At 35.3% G+C, this 16,018-nt stretch overlaps 3 protein-coding genes across 3 annotated transcripts; 2 read left to right on the top strand and 1 right to left on the bottom strand.

Annotated features, from left to right (window-relative positions):
- Positions 1 to 4,888: 4,888 nt before the first annotated feature.
- LOC113304467 (mitochondrial intermembrane space import and assembly protein 40 homolog) lies at positions 4,889 to 7,647 on the bottom strand. The gene is made up of 4 exons (XM_026553596.1): positions 7,441 to 7,647; positions 6,100 to 6,131; positions 5,864 to 5,989; positions 4,889 to 5,473 (listed from the first exon to the last, which is right to left on the bottom strand). The coding sequence occupies exons 1-4, from the start codon at positions 7,541 to 7,543 to the stop codon at positions 5,297 to 5,299; spliced, it is 438 nt and encodes a 145-aa protein (XP_026409381.1). The 5' UTR covers positions 7,544 to 7,647; the 3' UTR covers positions 4,889 to 5,296.
- Positions 7,648 to 7,764: 117 nt separating this feature from the next.
- On the top strand, positions 7,765 to 10,209 carry LOC113303483 (UPF0426 protein At1g28150, chloroplastic-like). Its single transcript, XM_026552515.1, has 3 exons — positions 7,765 to 7,886; positions 7,996 to 8,139; positions 9,807 to 10,209. The coding sequence occupies exons 1-3, from the start codon at positions 7,842 to 7,844 to the stop codon at positions 9,984 to 9,986; spliced, it is 369 nt and encodes a 122-aa protein (XP_026408300.1). The 5' UTR covers positions 7,765 to 7,841; the 3' UTR covers positions 9,987 to 10,209.
- A 767-nt stretch (positions 10,210 to 10,976) lies between these two features.
- Positions 10,977 to 15,434, top strand: LOC113303482 (phytochrome-associated serine/threonine-protein phosphatase). Its single transcript, XM_026552514.1, has 10 exons — positions 10,977 to 11,278; positions 11,878 to 12,024; positions 12,120 to 12,187; positions 12,303 to 12,360; positions 13,388 to 13,498; positions 13,588 to 13,638; positions 13,811 to 13,954; positions 14,087 to 14,182; positions 14,312 to 14,383; positions 15,171 to 15,434. The coding sequence occupies exons 1-10, from the start codon at positions 11,198 to 11,200 to the stop codon at positions 15,252 to 15,254; spliced, it is 912 nt and encodes a 303-aa protein (XP_026408299.1). The 5' UTR covers positions 10,977 to 11,197; the 3' UTR covers positions 15,255 to 15,434.
- The last annotated feature ends 584 nt before the right edge of the window (positions 15,435 to 16,018 follow it).

Genomic DNA, 16,018 nt, shown 5'->3' with positions numbered 1-16,018 from the left:
ATACATGTATGTCTCAACATTTCTAGACTTTCTAGTATAACGTAAATGAAGTTTTCTTTAGTAAGCTTAATCAAACGACTCTAATTGAGTTTTGATATTAAAATATGACAACCAGACTTGACATACCAACGCTTGGTGGATTCAACCGAGCAATGATCTAACATAATAAAGATTTATTTTCGAAAATAGCAAATATCAATTGTGTTCCAACTATTAAACCAATGTATCTCATAGATGACAACTAATATTAGCTAGCACACGTCAATGTACTTACTAATATGGTAACCAGAGATATACGAACCTCTGAAATATGGTAAACATATATTTCACAGAGACCCTTCTTCCTTAAAATAAGAAGGGAGAAATAAAGGGAAAGCTCTGTATAATACCTTTATGAATACGATTATTGGATCATCACAAGTAATGGTTAGGAGAAGTACTGCTGAACCCATGTTGCCAAATGACACAACGATTAAAGTCATAATAGCTATGCATGTACAAGAGTAGTTTTAAGGAAATTTTTGCAAATGGTTATCACTTGGAAACTCATTGTGGAGAATACATATACATGACCTCTAGTGAATGTGGATGGAAAAGAATCCTAGAGAAACTAATGAGTCACTCTAATGAATTGTACATAATTTATTGAATCTCATGTTGAAGTTGTTACCAACAATGAATTGTTGGCGAGTGACTTATACAATCTTTGGCACGGTCGAATAGGTACCCATTTCGTGATATGATGATCAATGTTATAAAAAACTCTTTCGGACATCCCTTGGTGCGAAGAAAAGAGAAAATGGGACAAAAGATTATTACAGTACAGAGTAACAATGTGATTTCTAAAGTAACCGATGCACAACTTTTCCTTCTAAAATAAGAGAAGTGCAACCTTCCTCTCCCAAAGAAATTGAAGCGCACCCTTTGTCCCATTTTTCTTTATTTTCCTTGTCGAAGGCGCACTAATAATTTTGCAAAGCTAGTTCTTTAGCAAAGACATAATCGAGACCATCCTATGCAAAAGATACTAGAACACCGCTTCCACGGTGGAGTGGGCCGACCGAAGAAATACAAAATAAATATTCATTTTCCCCGGTACACATATACTACCTTTGTTTTAGGAAAAGTGATATTTTCACTTCTTCATTTTTTTCTAAAAATAACCAAATTGAAAAAGTGAAAGTTTCACTTTTCCTGAAACCGAGGGAAATTGAAAGGATAAAAGTATCTATTTTTCTGAAACGGCACGAAGGTATCACTTTTTTTGAAACGACGTGAAAGTATCTCTTTTTCGATGCATAAATCAAAATATGGCTGCAAAATATGTATGCACCTTTTGTGATAAATATGCATTCAATTTTCAAAAAGAGTGTACAAAGTGAAAGTATCAGTTTTTATGAAACAAAAGTAGTACATTATTTTATTAGTTGCAACGAAAAATCAGTTAATGCATAACCAAAATATGGATGCATAATATGTTATGAATCCTTTGCGGTGGTTTGCATAGTAACTATGTATTCAAATTTCGAAAATTATGCCTAAAATAACAAAAACCTCTTAATTTTTTCGTAGAAACTTTAAATTTAATATTGTTGTTTGTACTCGTTGGGTACCTCTCTTTAAAAGCTTTCCAACGAGATAAAATTTGTAAAATTCCAAGGCACGGATAGTTTGCTTGCCAATTATACCCCTGAAAAAATAAGGTACATTAAGAGTTATAGTTGTGTCAAGTGAAAAAGTAACCATGGACACCAAAATTTTCCAATCTTTTTTATCAAATTACACATTTTTGTGAGGCTTCATTTAAAAAAAAAGTGGCCATAAAAGGGACTCCCTCCCTTCGGACCCTCCGGTCGGTCGTCCCAATCAAACAAAATGTTCCAAATTTAAAAAAAAAATACAAGGTGATATATATTTGTGGACTTATACATCCAGAATACAAACTATTCAAGTATTTTATGGTTCTGGTTGATTTTCCTACCCATTGGTCACACATTGCGCTATTGTCCACAAGAAATATTGCATTCACAAAGCTCTTGGAAAAAATTATACGATTAAGGGGTCACCACCCTTATCATCCAATCAAGTCAATCCGTTGTATTGTCGTCCACAAGAAATATTGCATTTGCAAAGATCTTAGCATAAATTATATGATTAAGGAGATCTTAGCATAAATTATATGATTAAGGGCTCACCACCCTGATCATCCAATCAAGTCTATCAAGCTTGATAATGATAGAGAGTTTACATCAAAAAGATTTGATGATTATTGCATATATAGTGGAATTGATGTAGAGCATCCCGTACCCCATATACACACTCAAAATGATCTCGCAGAAGTTAGCATCAAAAGGTTATTGATTATAGCTAGGGAATTGGATATGTGTTCCAACCTGCCTATTACTACCTAGGGGTACACCATATTGCAAGCAACATTGCTTTTTCATTTAAGACCCCACTGCTAGCCAACCATTTTCTGTGTACCAGTTGGTAGCTCTATATGAGCCTGACATTTCATGTCTATACATATTTGGTTGTGCCGTATGCATGCCTATTACGCCCACATGACGTACTAAGGTGGGTCCTCAAAGACGAATATGCATTTATGTTGGATATGAATTATCTGCTACTTAGAAACTTTGACAGGTGATCAATTTACCGCTAGATTTTCTTATTGTCACTTTAATGAGACAACTTTCTCGTTATTAGGGAGAGGTACGGAAAATGATTTCCTAATTAAGAAAACGACATGAATCTTGATGTATTCCTATGTTATCTCATCTTGATCCCTGCACTCCATAATGTGAAAGTGAGGTGAAAAGAATTATCGGTCTTCAAAATGTGTTTATGACTTGAACTAGAACGTGGAGATTGCGGAATACTAATGCACGAGTTTGTATATGTCCAAAAGATACTCATGCAATTCAATATGGACAAAGTGCACCCTGTTAGCACTCTCATAGTTGGTCGAACTTTAGATGTACATAAAGATTCATTTCGTTTAAAGGAAGATGGTGAAGATGTATTGAGAGATGAATATCCCTATATAAGTGCAATAGGAGGTTTAGTGTACTTAATACACTATACTTGACCAGATATCTGGTTCTCATTGAACTTATTAGCTAGATATAACTCAGTGCCGAAGCAATGTCATTGGAACGGTGTAAGGAATATCTTTATATACCTAAAAGGAACCTTTCACATGAGTTTATTTTATCCCTATAAAGACGAAAGTAAAACTTTTAACGTAATTGCAACTCCTTACACTAAAACCCAAAATACTGTTTTGGTGATGCTGGGGAAACTCTCAGACCCACATAAAACTCAAACTGGTCATGTGTTCACTATTGGGAATACATCAATATCCTTGAGATCGACCAGCCAAACCCTTGTGGCTACTTCCAGGAACCACTCTCCTATGTGAGGCGGTTAGTGAATGCATATGGTTAAGGTCTATCATTACCAAGGTAGTTAATATCGCGTATCGGTCTCGTATCGTCCGGGTCTGATACACATATACAAAAGATAATATCGGTTTTTATCGGTGATACACCATTTAATATAGAATGTCAAATAATTATAAAACCATCATAAAAAAATAATAAGAATCATACACATATCTCAAATTTCCAAAATACAAGGTGGTTTATTAGCCAAAGTTGTGATTGTTGTCCCATTATGCCGGTAAATCTTTTTTATTAACCTCCATATTTATCTTTTATATTTCTCTGCCTTGCAATCGAAATATGGTTTCCATCTTATATCCCACCATATAGTCATTGATTTTATATTATAAATATATTAGGGATTTTTACCTTCTCCAATTGACATTGTACCTGTCTGTAAGGACTAGATGCATGTTGATGAAAAATTTATTCACGAAACTGATATTATCGGTGTACAAGTAAAACCGATGTATCGGTCTATACCGCCCTGTACAGCAGATAATATCATTCCGTCTTTGTATCGCCTATATTTTCGATATCGTATAGGTATTTTCCGATATCCGATAAAAACCTGTAATGTCGGCCTGTACAACCGATACTGACTACCTTGATCATTACACATATTTGAGGGACATGCGGTTTGAGTTCTACCTCTGAAAAGCCAATTTGTATTTACGAATATATCGCAACTTACATCGAACAGATGAAGCAAGGATATAACAAGGGTGATAATACAAAACATGTATCACTGAAGTTCTTTTACGATCAACAACAACAAAGTCCTCTAAACATTCAAGTCAGTAAAGTAAAGTCTGATGAAAATGTGGTGGACTAGCTTATTTACTAAGTCATTACTTAAGTCCACATTTGAAAAACTTGTGCGAAGTATGGGATTAAAGAGATTGTACGAACTGCCGTGATTGCATGTTAAAGATATACATGACTAAAAGAATTGTTTGAAGCTTGTGATTGTATCCGTAAGACTAAAGGATTTGTCTAAACTCCCATGACTGCTTTGGGCTAAAGAAACTGTCCTACATCATGGGATGCATTATGTTGAAAGTCTTTTTCCTCCATCGAGGTTATTTCTACCATAGGGTTTTATCAATCGACAAGGTTTTTAATGACACAATATACCATAAATGCAAGTATCGATTTTTAATGACACAATATACCATAAATGCAAGTAACAGGGAGATATCGACATGAAGGAGAGCATCAAATAATAAGATGATTGACATCAAGGCTGTTGAACTCTTTTCCGAGGTTACTTTTTCACACAGAATATTGCTACTCGGTAATGTTTCATGAAGGAGAGCATCATAACTTATTGGTTGAGGTTATTCTTCGCCTATTAACTGTTCGGGCCTTTTTGTCAAATATTTATCCCGACACAATTCTACAAAGGAGAAAAGTCTTAACAATCGACGCCATTCCAGAAGTGAAACAAGAGCCGGTGAATGGAAGTGAGATTCCTTCTTCTCTTTACATATTGTTGTCTCTACAACAATATCTCCTCTTTCCAAATAATTAAATCACAATTTAACTTCTACGAAGTTATAACAATCCTAATTGTACTTTATCATTTCAAAACATAAAACCTCTCCAACGATCCCCAAATCAGGAAGAGTTTTATTCTCACCAGTCTTTGCAAAATACCCTAAACCATGCCCAAGAACAGCAACAATGAAAATACTGAACAACTTCAAGTGGGAGGTTGTTTCAGTAAAAAGGGTGTCCACGACTCCATGGTCCATAGACGAACCTTTTCGTTATAATAGTACGACGGAATCGACATAAAATGCGCCGTACAAAAGTCCATAGCTCAACAAATAAGCATAGACTAGCTTTCAGAGCCTGCTTTGTTGTTCTTTAGCCCATGTAGGCGGGATGATTCTGTGATCTTCACTGTGTTCTTCCTCTTCCTTACTGCTATCATCTTCGTTTAAAACATCCTTCGCAAATGCATTAGGATTTGCTTTGATACAGTCTTGTAAAGCAATAAATGGATTGACACAATCCGAGCCCTGCAGAAGAACAACAGATACTAATTACTACAAAATTTAGATTAACAAAGTCGTTTCAGTACAACACCAACCAGAAGTTTATGGGTCTCAATATCAGCATCCAGAAGTCATCAGACTCATCACAGGATGACTGTCTAATGAAGTGCATTTCTAAAGGCCCAAGTAACGTGTCTCTACAAAACCTACAATACCTCATATATAACCAAAAACAATTACGCCGATCCTTTTCTAGAAACAATTAAGGAACACAACATGTTTGGTAATAACACAAACACAAATGTTTTTACTACCAACTCCAACGATATCAAATATGGAACATGAATCCAATTAGGAGTTCATCCAGATATACAAAATGCATCAGGAATATACAGATAGTTTAATAATCTTTACCTTTTCTTCAGCGGTGCTTTTCAAGAAACAGAGAAAGGCCTCCGAGAATGAGGTCCCACAAGGACCACTCCGCAGTTCAGCCACACAAGGGCATTCCAGTGCTTTCTGTGCCTTTGCCTCTAAAGACTGAGAAAAATAAGTCAACATAAGGTCAAGAGATGAAATAGAAATGTGTACTTTTACTACAAAGCAAAATTAAATCAAAATGGGACATTGACTCTATAGTGCTTACAGACCTCATTCTCATCGTCGCCAAAAGCCGTTGCTTCTGTAACAAGACAGTAATGAGAAGGTTAAACTTTATAAACAACATCAATTTCAAACAAAAAAGAGTAGTGAAGAATCCATTGTGTTGTACTTAGAAGAAACTATCTGATTGGATAATAAAGAAAGCAGTTTATACTAACGACTATTTAACTGATTGGTAAAGAAAGCATCTTGTCCTCATTCAAATACACGAGCCCACTTCAGTGGAACATGATACATCGTTTTACAAAGATGTGTTTCACAGACAAATGTCAGGCAACAACATCATGGAGTTGAAATACCATATTGGACTCCACTGATCTCGATATTTCATTTATTAAGAAAGCAGAACCAGGGTCCAGGAATTTGGAAAAACATGTAAAATAGCTTCTTTAATTGTAAAAATTACCAAATTTTCTTGCATAATTGAACAGATATAGGGCCAGATAAGACCTGCACACTTCATCATAGACATATGTGTTTACCTTAAAATGCAGTTGAAACTTGTGCCTCATAGTGGTATACCCAGACCAGGTTCTAAATTCTAGAAACCCAACTAATTGCTATTGTTGTTTCCCAACTTTCTCTTACTCCGCAACTTTGAAAAAGTTGTCATATCAAACCTATGTTACTTCTCTTTTGATATACAGTCTACAGACTTCTGTTACTGATTCCATTCGAGATTGCTAGGAGTTGTAGAGTACTTTGTCTATCCCTCATTTATTGCACAATTGATCTTTGAGTGCAGGCATATGCCATTCTAAAGTAAAAGAAAGATATTTCCACACCCTTTGTTCCACATACCATCTACTGTAATATCTAGACTACTTGAGTATCAAGGAACAGACCGATGTTTACAATGAAGGAAAAGAAAGATATTCCCACACCCTTTGTTCCACATACTATCTACTGTAAGATCACTTTCTTCTCTACAGAGTTTTATCTTCGATAACTCTCATTAATCACTAGTCTAAGAGAACTATGGTCTGCCGCATTGAATCAGCTAGTCTTTCTAGGAATTACATGCTGATAATAAAATGAGGTTTGGTCATCTACATCATTCTCTAAACAAAATCAGCTATTAGTTCCTATTTATCTCCGAAATCCTTTCAGTGGTGCGCAACAGAACAACTTAAACAGCTTATCAATCAGAAGTTTTACAAACAAAAGATTAGAAACAAGGTATTCCAATATCTAGGTTTCACTATTCTCCTTTATCATCTTATAAGGGCATACGCATCCCTAATACTTCCTCTCAAAATCACAGATTTTTCTCTGGCAAAAGATAAAATCAATAAATAAGAGAATTTAGAGAGAAAATAATCACTAACCTGCAATTAAATCTTCAAGACTTGATGAACCATTACTGCTCTCAGTATTTTCTTCTGGTTTGCTCTGATTCACATCAGATTCATTACTCTGAACTTGACCCATTATAACTAACAAAGATCAGTACATAACCAATTTAAGAATTCTCAGTAAGAATTTCAAAAATCTAGGGCAAAAAAATTATTCAACTGTGCAGTATGGAGCAAACCCAGCGGTGGTGCTTTTTAACTGAAAGAAAATTGAAAAGTCTGTATAAAGCGGATGGATGGGTGCCCTTATCAAAACACTCGCGTATTATTTACAGACGAATTTTGCACATTCCCGTATTTTTGTTATTGCAGAAGTATAAACGTTATCTTTACCTACCCAAAATCCAGAGGAAGAAGGAAACCAGTGACTTAAAATGGCAGCCTCACTCTGCAATTTATCTCTCTCCTCGCCAGTAATGGTAAGGGTAAAAATGAAATTATCATATTTTACACTTGTTATTTGTTTGATCTGATTGGATATACTGTTATTTTGGGTTGAATTGATGTATGAATTTTATGAAATTGTAGCTGAAGAAATCGAACCCAGTGAGAGTAAAAGTATCGTCATTTTCGAATTCGTCATTGTTGAGAAGGAGAGATTATAGAGGTTTTCAGGTGAAAGCTTTCTTCTTAAATCCAATGGATGAACCCCTTATTAAAGAAGCTCTTAAGGTAAAGTAAACCCTATCTTCTTTTACTAGTTTTTTTAGGTAATTAGTGGATTATTTGACTTCATAAGAAATGATAGAGCTATGATTAAAGTAGAATCCTTTGATAAATTATCTTAATGTAGAAGTCATTTCTGAGAAACAAAATGGAGTGCTTGAGAATCTGAGGAAGTGGTAGGAGGTATTGAACTCCATTTATGTACATAATGAACTTAGATTACCCTATTCAGTGGACACATGCCACGCAAACTCCGAAGAAATCCATAACACGATAGTGAATGAAAAAGTTGACAGGTTCTGTATTTTGTGGCACTTGGATTAAAGATAGGTCATCTCATATTGGTTTTCCGGAACTGCAATAGAACTTGTTGTCCCATGTTTTTATGTTTGGTTAGAGATAAGACACAAAGATAATTGGGAGGAGAGGAAGGAAGGATCTATAAAGTGAAGGGCAAAGAGAACGAAGAAGCTTGGATGATGATGTGACAAGTATTTAAAAGAGAAGTAAAAGCTATTTTGGCCGCTGATTGACTTTTGTCTATCAACTTAATTTCCCTCATTCAACTGAGGTAGCATTTAGCTCCTGCGCCCCTGCATTACTACCCTACCAAGTACCAACCATTATCATTGGTTAATACAACCCACAGACATTACGTTTATCCAGTGAGTTTCTTACTTAACTGCATAATCTGGTTATTAGTTCAGTTGTAGTCTCTGAGTTGTGCATTATTTCGTATTGTACCGTCTTTTGGAAAGAAATTTGGTAAGATTAGTGAAATTATCTTGAGGATAAAGTCTCTAATCTTGTACTCCCTCCGTCCCACTAATAAGTGACCTAGTTACTTTTAGATTTTGTCCCACCATTAAGTGACCTATATCACTAAACAAGGTGATATTTCTAAAATTATCCTTTTAATTAATTATAAGAAATATGCATAATTTGATAGTCATGTTTATATTCGTTACGTAGGTGTTTTAAAATGTTTTTCCATGGTACAAAGTTTGCGAACATTCGTGGTGTAGTTTGAGAGATAAATCATTTCAAAATTTCACTATTTATTATCCATAGGGGTATACTTGTAAAAAGTGCTTAAAAATACTTTTCCCCTTACTTGCCTTAAAAATTGTGCAAACTTGAACTAGGTCACTGGGACGGAGGGAGTATTAAGAATTTTCTTTTGTATTTCCATTATGTGTGTGTGTGCAAGTTAGTATTGTTCCTACGTAGGATGAACCGATCTGATATTTCTTTTTATCGGATTGGCTCTTCAAAGGTTTTCAAAAATGCCATAATGCTTTGTAAGCTTTCATCTTCATACATTACTCAGACTAGACATATCTGCTAGTGCAATTAATACACACTTGAATGGCCTCAATCATTTGTTTAACCCTTTTCCTATTGAATTATGTATGAACCAGTTTGTTCTGCGCCTAGAAAATAATAGGATAAATGGATAAGTGCCTGCAGCCACCATGAAATATAAGTGACAAATTTTTTTTCCACTGCTCTTATTGTTCTATACTTTCACGACACTAGAGCTCTAAGTGTGAAGTGCTCTTATTCTTAGAAGAACCAAGTGTTTGGTTAAGTGAAACATTAGCATGTATGTTCTTTTCTGTTATTCTTTTTTTAACTCTGAAAATTAATCTTTATACTTGTAATTCCTATAGGAACCTGTTGCGTTCATGGGAGGGATGTTTGCAGGTCTATTAAGGCTTGATTTGAACGAAGATCCACTTAAAGAATGGGTTACAAGGACAGTGGAAGCAACAGGGATGACTGAGGAAGAAATTGATTCAGAAGGGTCAAAATCAGATGAAGAAGCTCCTCAAGAGATTGTTATTGAATGATGCTGGCATCTCTGTGAGTTATTCGCTTGGAATGTTATGTAAATACAATATATATAGATGTAACCCCAGTAAAACCCATTTGGATGGGATGAATATTTGTTTTTTGCCATCAAGATATGTATAAGCTTAGTTTTGTTGCGGTTTTGAGCATGAATGTTTGTTCTTAATACTCTCTTTCCCTTCATCTCCTTGATCAACATCAACAAGAAGCTTCATGGGTAAATGAATGAATGATGTAAGAGGTTTTTAGCACTACCCTTGTGCTTATTGAGTGATGCTCTTCAGCTAGTGGTTGAATGCAGCGCAACATCTCTCATTTATTCTTGCGAGAGATTGTTTTCTTTCTAATCCAGGTTTGCACTTGTAATATTGGCCAATAATTTTAACTTCAATGAAGTTATCACCAGCAGCAAGTTTGATCATAACTATGAATTAATCTTCAGCAATTATGTCCGCTGGTCTAGATCCTGAGCAAAGTCTAAAAATCTATACACACCATGTTGGTGTCCATGTTATTCAGTTATTGTGTGGCCTTTCAGACGTTAACGAGCCTGTTTGGATGCGCATTCAGAAGTTACATTTTTATTTCTACAAGTGGGTACACATCCAGAAGTAATTTTTTGGCATCTAAATGTTAAAAAACAAGAATTTAGTGTAGGTGTAAAATATCAGAACTATTTCTAGAGGCAAAAAAGTCGACTATTTGTGAAGCACAATATCTCCGTTCCTGACTTCTGCTTCTAGTATCCAAACCCGCTAGAAATCAGTTTGGATATAGAATCTCAAAATCACCTCTAAACGCAAAAAAGAATAACCTTTTGAGAAATAAAATCATTTTGGTTCCAACTTCCAATATCCAAACACATTAAATTGCCATTTATAAGAAGTCAACAAGGTCAAAATAAAGTCAACAATTTTCTTTCCTCTTGTAGATTAGGTTTTACAAAAACGGACTTGTATTAATGAAGCAATCTTTGTGATTAATTCCCATCTTTGGGTTTTGGGGAGAGGGGGTATAAAACTAAACACTGCATTGAACTCCGTTTAAAAAGTACCGTTATTTTATACTAAAAAAGAAGAAGCAGTAGAAGAAGATTCAATCTGTTGAATCTATTCTACCCCCTCCTCTCTCTTTTAACTTTTCGCTTAATTTTTTTTTTGAAATCTTTTCTATAAACCTTTTTCTCTCTACTCTTGGAGGTATCGTCGCCATGGATCTAGATCTCTGGATTACTAAAGTTAAAGAAGGCCAACATTTAATGGAAGATGAGCTTCAACTTCTATGTGAATTCGTAAGCCCTCCCCCCCCTTTTTTATTTTATTTTCTGGGTTTTAATGGGTTAGGGTTTATTGATATTGTCCTGAATTTGCTTTAGGGTTTCTTAGTTTGCAAGATTTCGTGACTGGGTATTCTCATCATTGGTTTTTTCTGTAAGCTTTTTACGTGTGAAGAAATTGATGGTTTTTTATTTGGATTCTTTGGGTTTATATTAAACCCTAAAAATTCAATTACTTTTGGGTACTTTCAATGAAGTTGAACAACAAAAAGTTGTTTCTTGTTATGTTACCAGATACAAATTTGGGTACTTTCAATGAAGCGTTTCTTGATGTTAAGTATTTCACATTGTTAAGTTGCGTACTATTATACCTGGGTTCTCAAAAGAATCCAATTTTGCTACTCAACTTCTTGTAGAGAAGAATTAAGTGTAATTTATCCATCTTGTGGTCTTGTTTAGTACATAGTCCAGTTAATGGAATCTAGTACAAGGCAGTGATGTTAATGAACACATTGGTTTATTTCTTTAACAGCATGTTGGGATTTAGGAGCTGTATGCTTGTATGTGTACCCATTTTTTTCATTCTCTTATATTGGCTTGTGTGTATTGAACAGGTCAAAGAGATACTTATTGAGGAATCAAATGTTCAGCCAGTACATAGTCCAGTCACTGTTTGTGGTGATATCCATGGCCAGTTTCATGATCTAATGAAACTATTCCAAACAGGAGGTCATGTGCCCGAAACAAATTATATATTTATGGTAAAATTTATACTTGTTCTTTGAATACTTTACATTTATAGAATATAGCATATGCTCATTATTGCAAATATAAAGTCTGCTTAAATCCCTGTCAGGGTGACTTTGTGGATCGCGGGTACAACAGTCTTGAAGTTTTTACAATTCTTCTACTTCTTAAAGCAAGGTATACTCAGTCACACACACTTTTACCTTCAGAGTGAAGCACTGAAGCTCATATATATGGGTTTAAATTGTTAAAAAATTGATCTTCTTGTGGTGGTGTTTCTTCCATTTACCAGATACCCTGCTCATATAACTTTATTGCGTGGAAACCATGAAAGCAGACAGCTTACTCAGGTATGCTTCTATTAGGCATTAAGGTGATTTAGAGACAATTGGACTTATCAGTTAGGAATATGGATAATTTATTCGATATATTGTTCTGTTAGGATGTTCTATTGAGGGTTTGTGTGCTACCATTTTCAAATCTCACTGGTTGGCTCAAGTCGGATGTTTTTTTTTTCTACTTCTAGATATTGTCTAACATCCAGAACAATATTTTTATATAAAAGGGTTTCTAAGAATAATCAATTAATTATTGGGAATTTTGGTGATCTGTAACGTAGTTTTGATATTGATTATCCATTCAGATGGCGTGTTCTGCTTGTAATATGCCATTTGAGTGTATATTACTTTAAGTATCAAATACTAAGTACATATGTTTCTAGTTTGAACATCTTACCTCCATGAAAACACTATAAGACGCTTTTCTGTTGACTGTGAATCTTCGGGGTTTTGTCTTAACCCATTCTTTTCATGCGCAAACTTATACGTATCCATGTTACTAACTTTTGTAACTGCCAATCAACGTACTAAGCCATGCGTGAGGATTTCACGGTCAAATTAAAAAGCCTGCATGTATCTCCACCGCATGATTCTGTTGGCGTTACTTGAAATATGTTTTAGGTGTTAATTAGAAGAAAATAAATGATCTATACCTATCGGTTAGGAGAATCTGACCTTATTGCAACTATTCTTCCCCAAAAGTGTGTACCTCAATATAATTGGTAATATAGGATCTGGGAGATTTAATTATAATAGGACATTTAAGCATAATAGGACATGATAGGATCTGGGAGATTCACATTATAGCATAATGTGATACATTGGTACATCTAACAAACCAAAATTCTCGACATCTCTAGGACATTACATTGAGGCCTTTATGTATCTAAATTGCATTGTTTAATATGAAATGCTTCTGTCGAATCATTCAAGTAAGGAATACCATGGGTATTAGAATATCTCATGATCGGCAGACATGTATCTGGTTGAGCTACAAGCCTACAACTCCTAACATAATACCTTTTCTGAACTTTGTCAGGTATATGGTTTTTATGATGAGTGCCAGAGGAAGTATGGAAATGCCAATGCATGGCGGTACTGCACAGATGTTTTCGACTACCTTACACTTTCAGCAATTATAGATGGAACGGTATTGCCTTTTTCTCTCTATCTCTACAGGACTCCATGTTGAACTGTGTCTATATTAACTTGTTTGTGTTTTCCTTTTGTATGTATTAGGTGCTATGCGTCCATGGTGGTCTTTCTCCTGATGTTCGAACAGTTGATCAGGTTAATCCTTTGTTGGCTTTGGTTATGTTGTGTTCTATTTGATTAAGACATCAGTTCCTTGCGAGTTTCCTTTCTGTTCTATTCCTCCGTGTATACATCTCTTTTTTATATTCTATTCTTACTGCTCTAAAAATCAATGGTTTTTCCTATTCAATCTGTTTATGAAAAATAGATGAGAGTGATAGAGCGAAATTGTGAAATTCCTCATGAAGGGCCATTCTGTGATCTTATGTGGAGTGACCCTGAAGAGATTGAAACATGGGCAGTTAGTCCGAGGGGTGCAGGTTGGCTTTTTGGATCTCGAGTGACAACTGAGGTAAATAACAACACCTTCTCTCTACCCCTACATATAAACAACTTTTTCAACTTCTAATTCAAGTTTAATTGTGATAATAAATATTTGCGTAGAATTATCTGCTGAAATAGCAAACTATTCCATTTTATGCAGTTCAATCACATAAACAATCTGGATCTGGTTTGCCGGGCACACCAGCTTGTACAAGAAGGTCTCAAGTATATGTTTCAAGATAAAGGCCTTGTAACCGTAAGTTGCAAGTTTTTTATTAATAAATTAGTTGATGGTTGATGGTTGCTGATTGGTTCTTGCAGAGTTAGACTCGAACTTCTTGTTTCTATAGTGGCTCAACTGAGAGTTCTTTTATGGCCATTGCAGGTGTGGTCGGCGCCAAATTATTGTTATCGATGTGGAAATGTGGCTTCTATATTGAGCTTCAATGAGAATATGGTATAACCTGGAACCTTTTTCCTAAATGATCTAATTAACAATAGGAAACCAAATCACTTAGCTTTCGCATGCTCAAACAACCCCTTTTCTATAATACATGTTGCTCATGCAAAATTAGACATGAATTGTAAGCCACAACGTCTAGAACATGAATTGTAAGCCACTGGGTCTAGAAGAAACTTGTGCTTAAAGACTTGTTGAGTTGATGAATATGAAAGTTCAGATAAGATGGTTCTGTAAGGTGGTTTGTTGTACGGTTCACATGATGGAATGCACCATTGCTTTTGATTAAGTAACTAAGTCGGCAAATACGTTTAATGTACAGTTGACCAGTACTTGGAATTGACTGTTTTTCGTTTGAGCGTATATGTGATTGATATGACTAGTTTTAAAGCTTATTTTTGCTGTCTTGTTGAGTTTCATGCTCAAACAACCCCTTTTCCATAATACATGTTGCTTATGCAAAAACTAGACATGAATTGTAAGCTACAACGTCTAGAACATGAATTGTAAGCACTGCGTCTAGAAGAAACTTGTGCCTTTAGACTTGTTGAGTTGATGAATATGATTGTAAGGTGGTTTGTTGTTCGGTTCACATGATGGAATGCGCCATTGCTTTTGATTAAGTAAATAACTCGGCAAATACACTTAATGTACAGTACTTGGAATTGACTGTGATTTGTTTGAGCATATATGTGTTGAGTTTTATGCGCAATAATGCATGCAAAAAAAGAATCATCTCTATCCTTTAATGAGATTTTTTTTCCTTCTTTCTTGATGATTGCAGGAGAGAGAAGTCAAATTCTTTACAGAGACTGAAGAGAACAACCAAATGAGAGGTCCCAGGACAACTGTTCCTTATTTTTTATGAGTGATGCAAGTGTATCTACTTTGTCCCTTGTAAAATTGTTTCAGGAGTTAGGTGATTCGTTATTGTCATTGAAAAGAAAGGAAATAGCTAAACGTTGTAATAACGAGGAAGCCTTCAATAGACACAACATTTGCAGAAATATATCTCTCCTGTTTTGCTAGCAAGATTCTTTGGAGTTTATCTGGTCTTTGGCAGCAGCTTTTGATATTTGTGCAATGTATATTATAGCCGAGTTAACTTGTTATCATCACCTTAGCTAACATTGTTTCTTCCATCACCTATCTGACAGTGTATTCAGACAAGTTTCGGAAAAATTCGAGAATCTGTGATAATTTTAAGCAAATAGGACCCAGAGCTTTCTGCACAGTTGGTACTTCAAATTTATATCCCTGACTCGACTTATCAAACTTGATATTGCTAATGCTTTAGGCATGGAACACAATTTATAACTGTAGTGGATTGCTCCAATTTTGGGTGCTTGTTTTAATACTAATTCATAGTGGTAGGCTTTGGGATAGGGTATATAAATGATCCCCGGCAACGGCGCCAAAAACTTGGTGGGCCTTGAAAGGGTATAGAAATAAGCGTGATAAAACGGGGGCCTACAGTAATACCGCAAGTGCACGGTCGTCAGTTGTAGCTCGTGCAAGTACGGGTCGATCCACAGAGATCGGGTGTGTTTTGGAGTGTTTAGCTATTTTGGGTTCTAAATTGCTATTGGGCTTCTAATTGTGCTTTGGGCTTAGTGGGTTTGTAACAATGAA

The sequence above is a fragment of the Papaver somniferum genome, chromosome 8 (genome assembly GCF_003573695.1).
Source record: "Papaver somniferum cultivar HN1 chromosome 8, ASM357369v1, whole genome shotgun sequence".
NCBI classification, from domain to species: domain Eukaryota; kingdom Viridiplantae; phylum Streptophyta; class Magnoliopsida; order Ranunculales; family Papaveraceae; genus Papaver; species Papaver somniferum.
The sequence above is the reverse complement of the archived record's forward strand: the minus strand, read 5'-3'. Positions and strand labels throughout refer to the sequence as shown.

Coding starts and splice junctions, on each gene's coding strand:
- LOC113304467 (XM_026553596.1), bottom strand. CDS start 7,543: ATGGGTCAAGTTCAGAGTAATGAATCTGATGTGAATCAGAGCAAACCA. Junction 6,132..7,440: donor TCTTGAAGATTTAATTGCAG/GTTAGTGATTAT, acceptor GTCTTGTTACAG/AAGCAACGGCTTTTGGCGAC. Junction 5,990..6,099: donor TTGGCGACGATGAGAATGAG/GTCTGTAAGCAC, acceptor TATTTTTCTCAG/TCTTTAGAGGCAAAGGCACA.
- LOC113303483 (XM_026552515.1), top strand. CDS start 7,842: ATGGCAGCCTCACTCTGCAATTTATCTCTCTCCTCGCCAGTAATG. Junction 7,887..7,995: donor CTCTCTCCTCGCCAGTAATG/GTAAGGGTAAAA, acceptor ATGAAATTGTAG/CTGAAGAAATCGAACCCAGT. Junction 8,140..9,806: donor TTATTAAAGAAGCTCTTAAG/GTAAAGTAAACC, acceptor TAATTCCTATAG/GAACCTGTTGCGTTCATGGG.
- LOC113303482 (XM_026552514.1), top strand. CDS start 11,198: ATGGATCTAGATCTCTGGATTACTAAAGTTAAAGAAGGCCAACATTTA. Junction 11,279..11,877: donor TTCAACTTCTATGTGAATTC/GTAAGCCCTCCC, acceptor TGTATTGAACAG/GTCAAAGAGATACTTATTGA. Junction 14,183..14,311: donor AAGATAAAGGCCTTGTAACC/GTAAGTTGCAAG, acceptor TGGCCATTGCAG/GTGTGGTCGGCGCCAAATTA.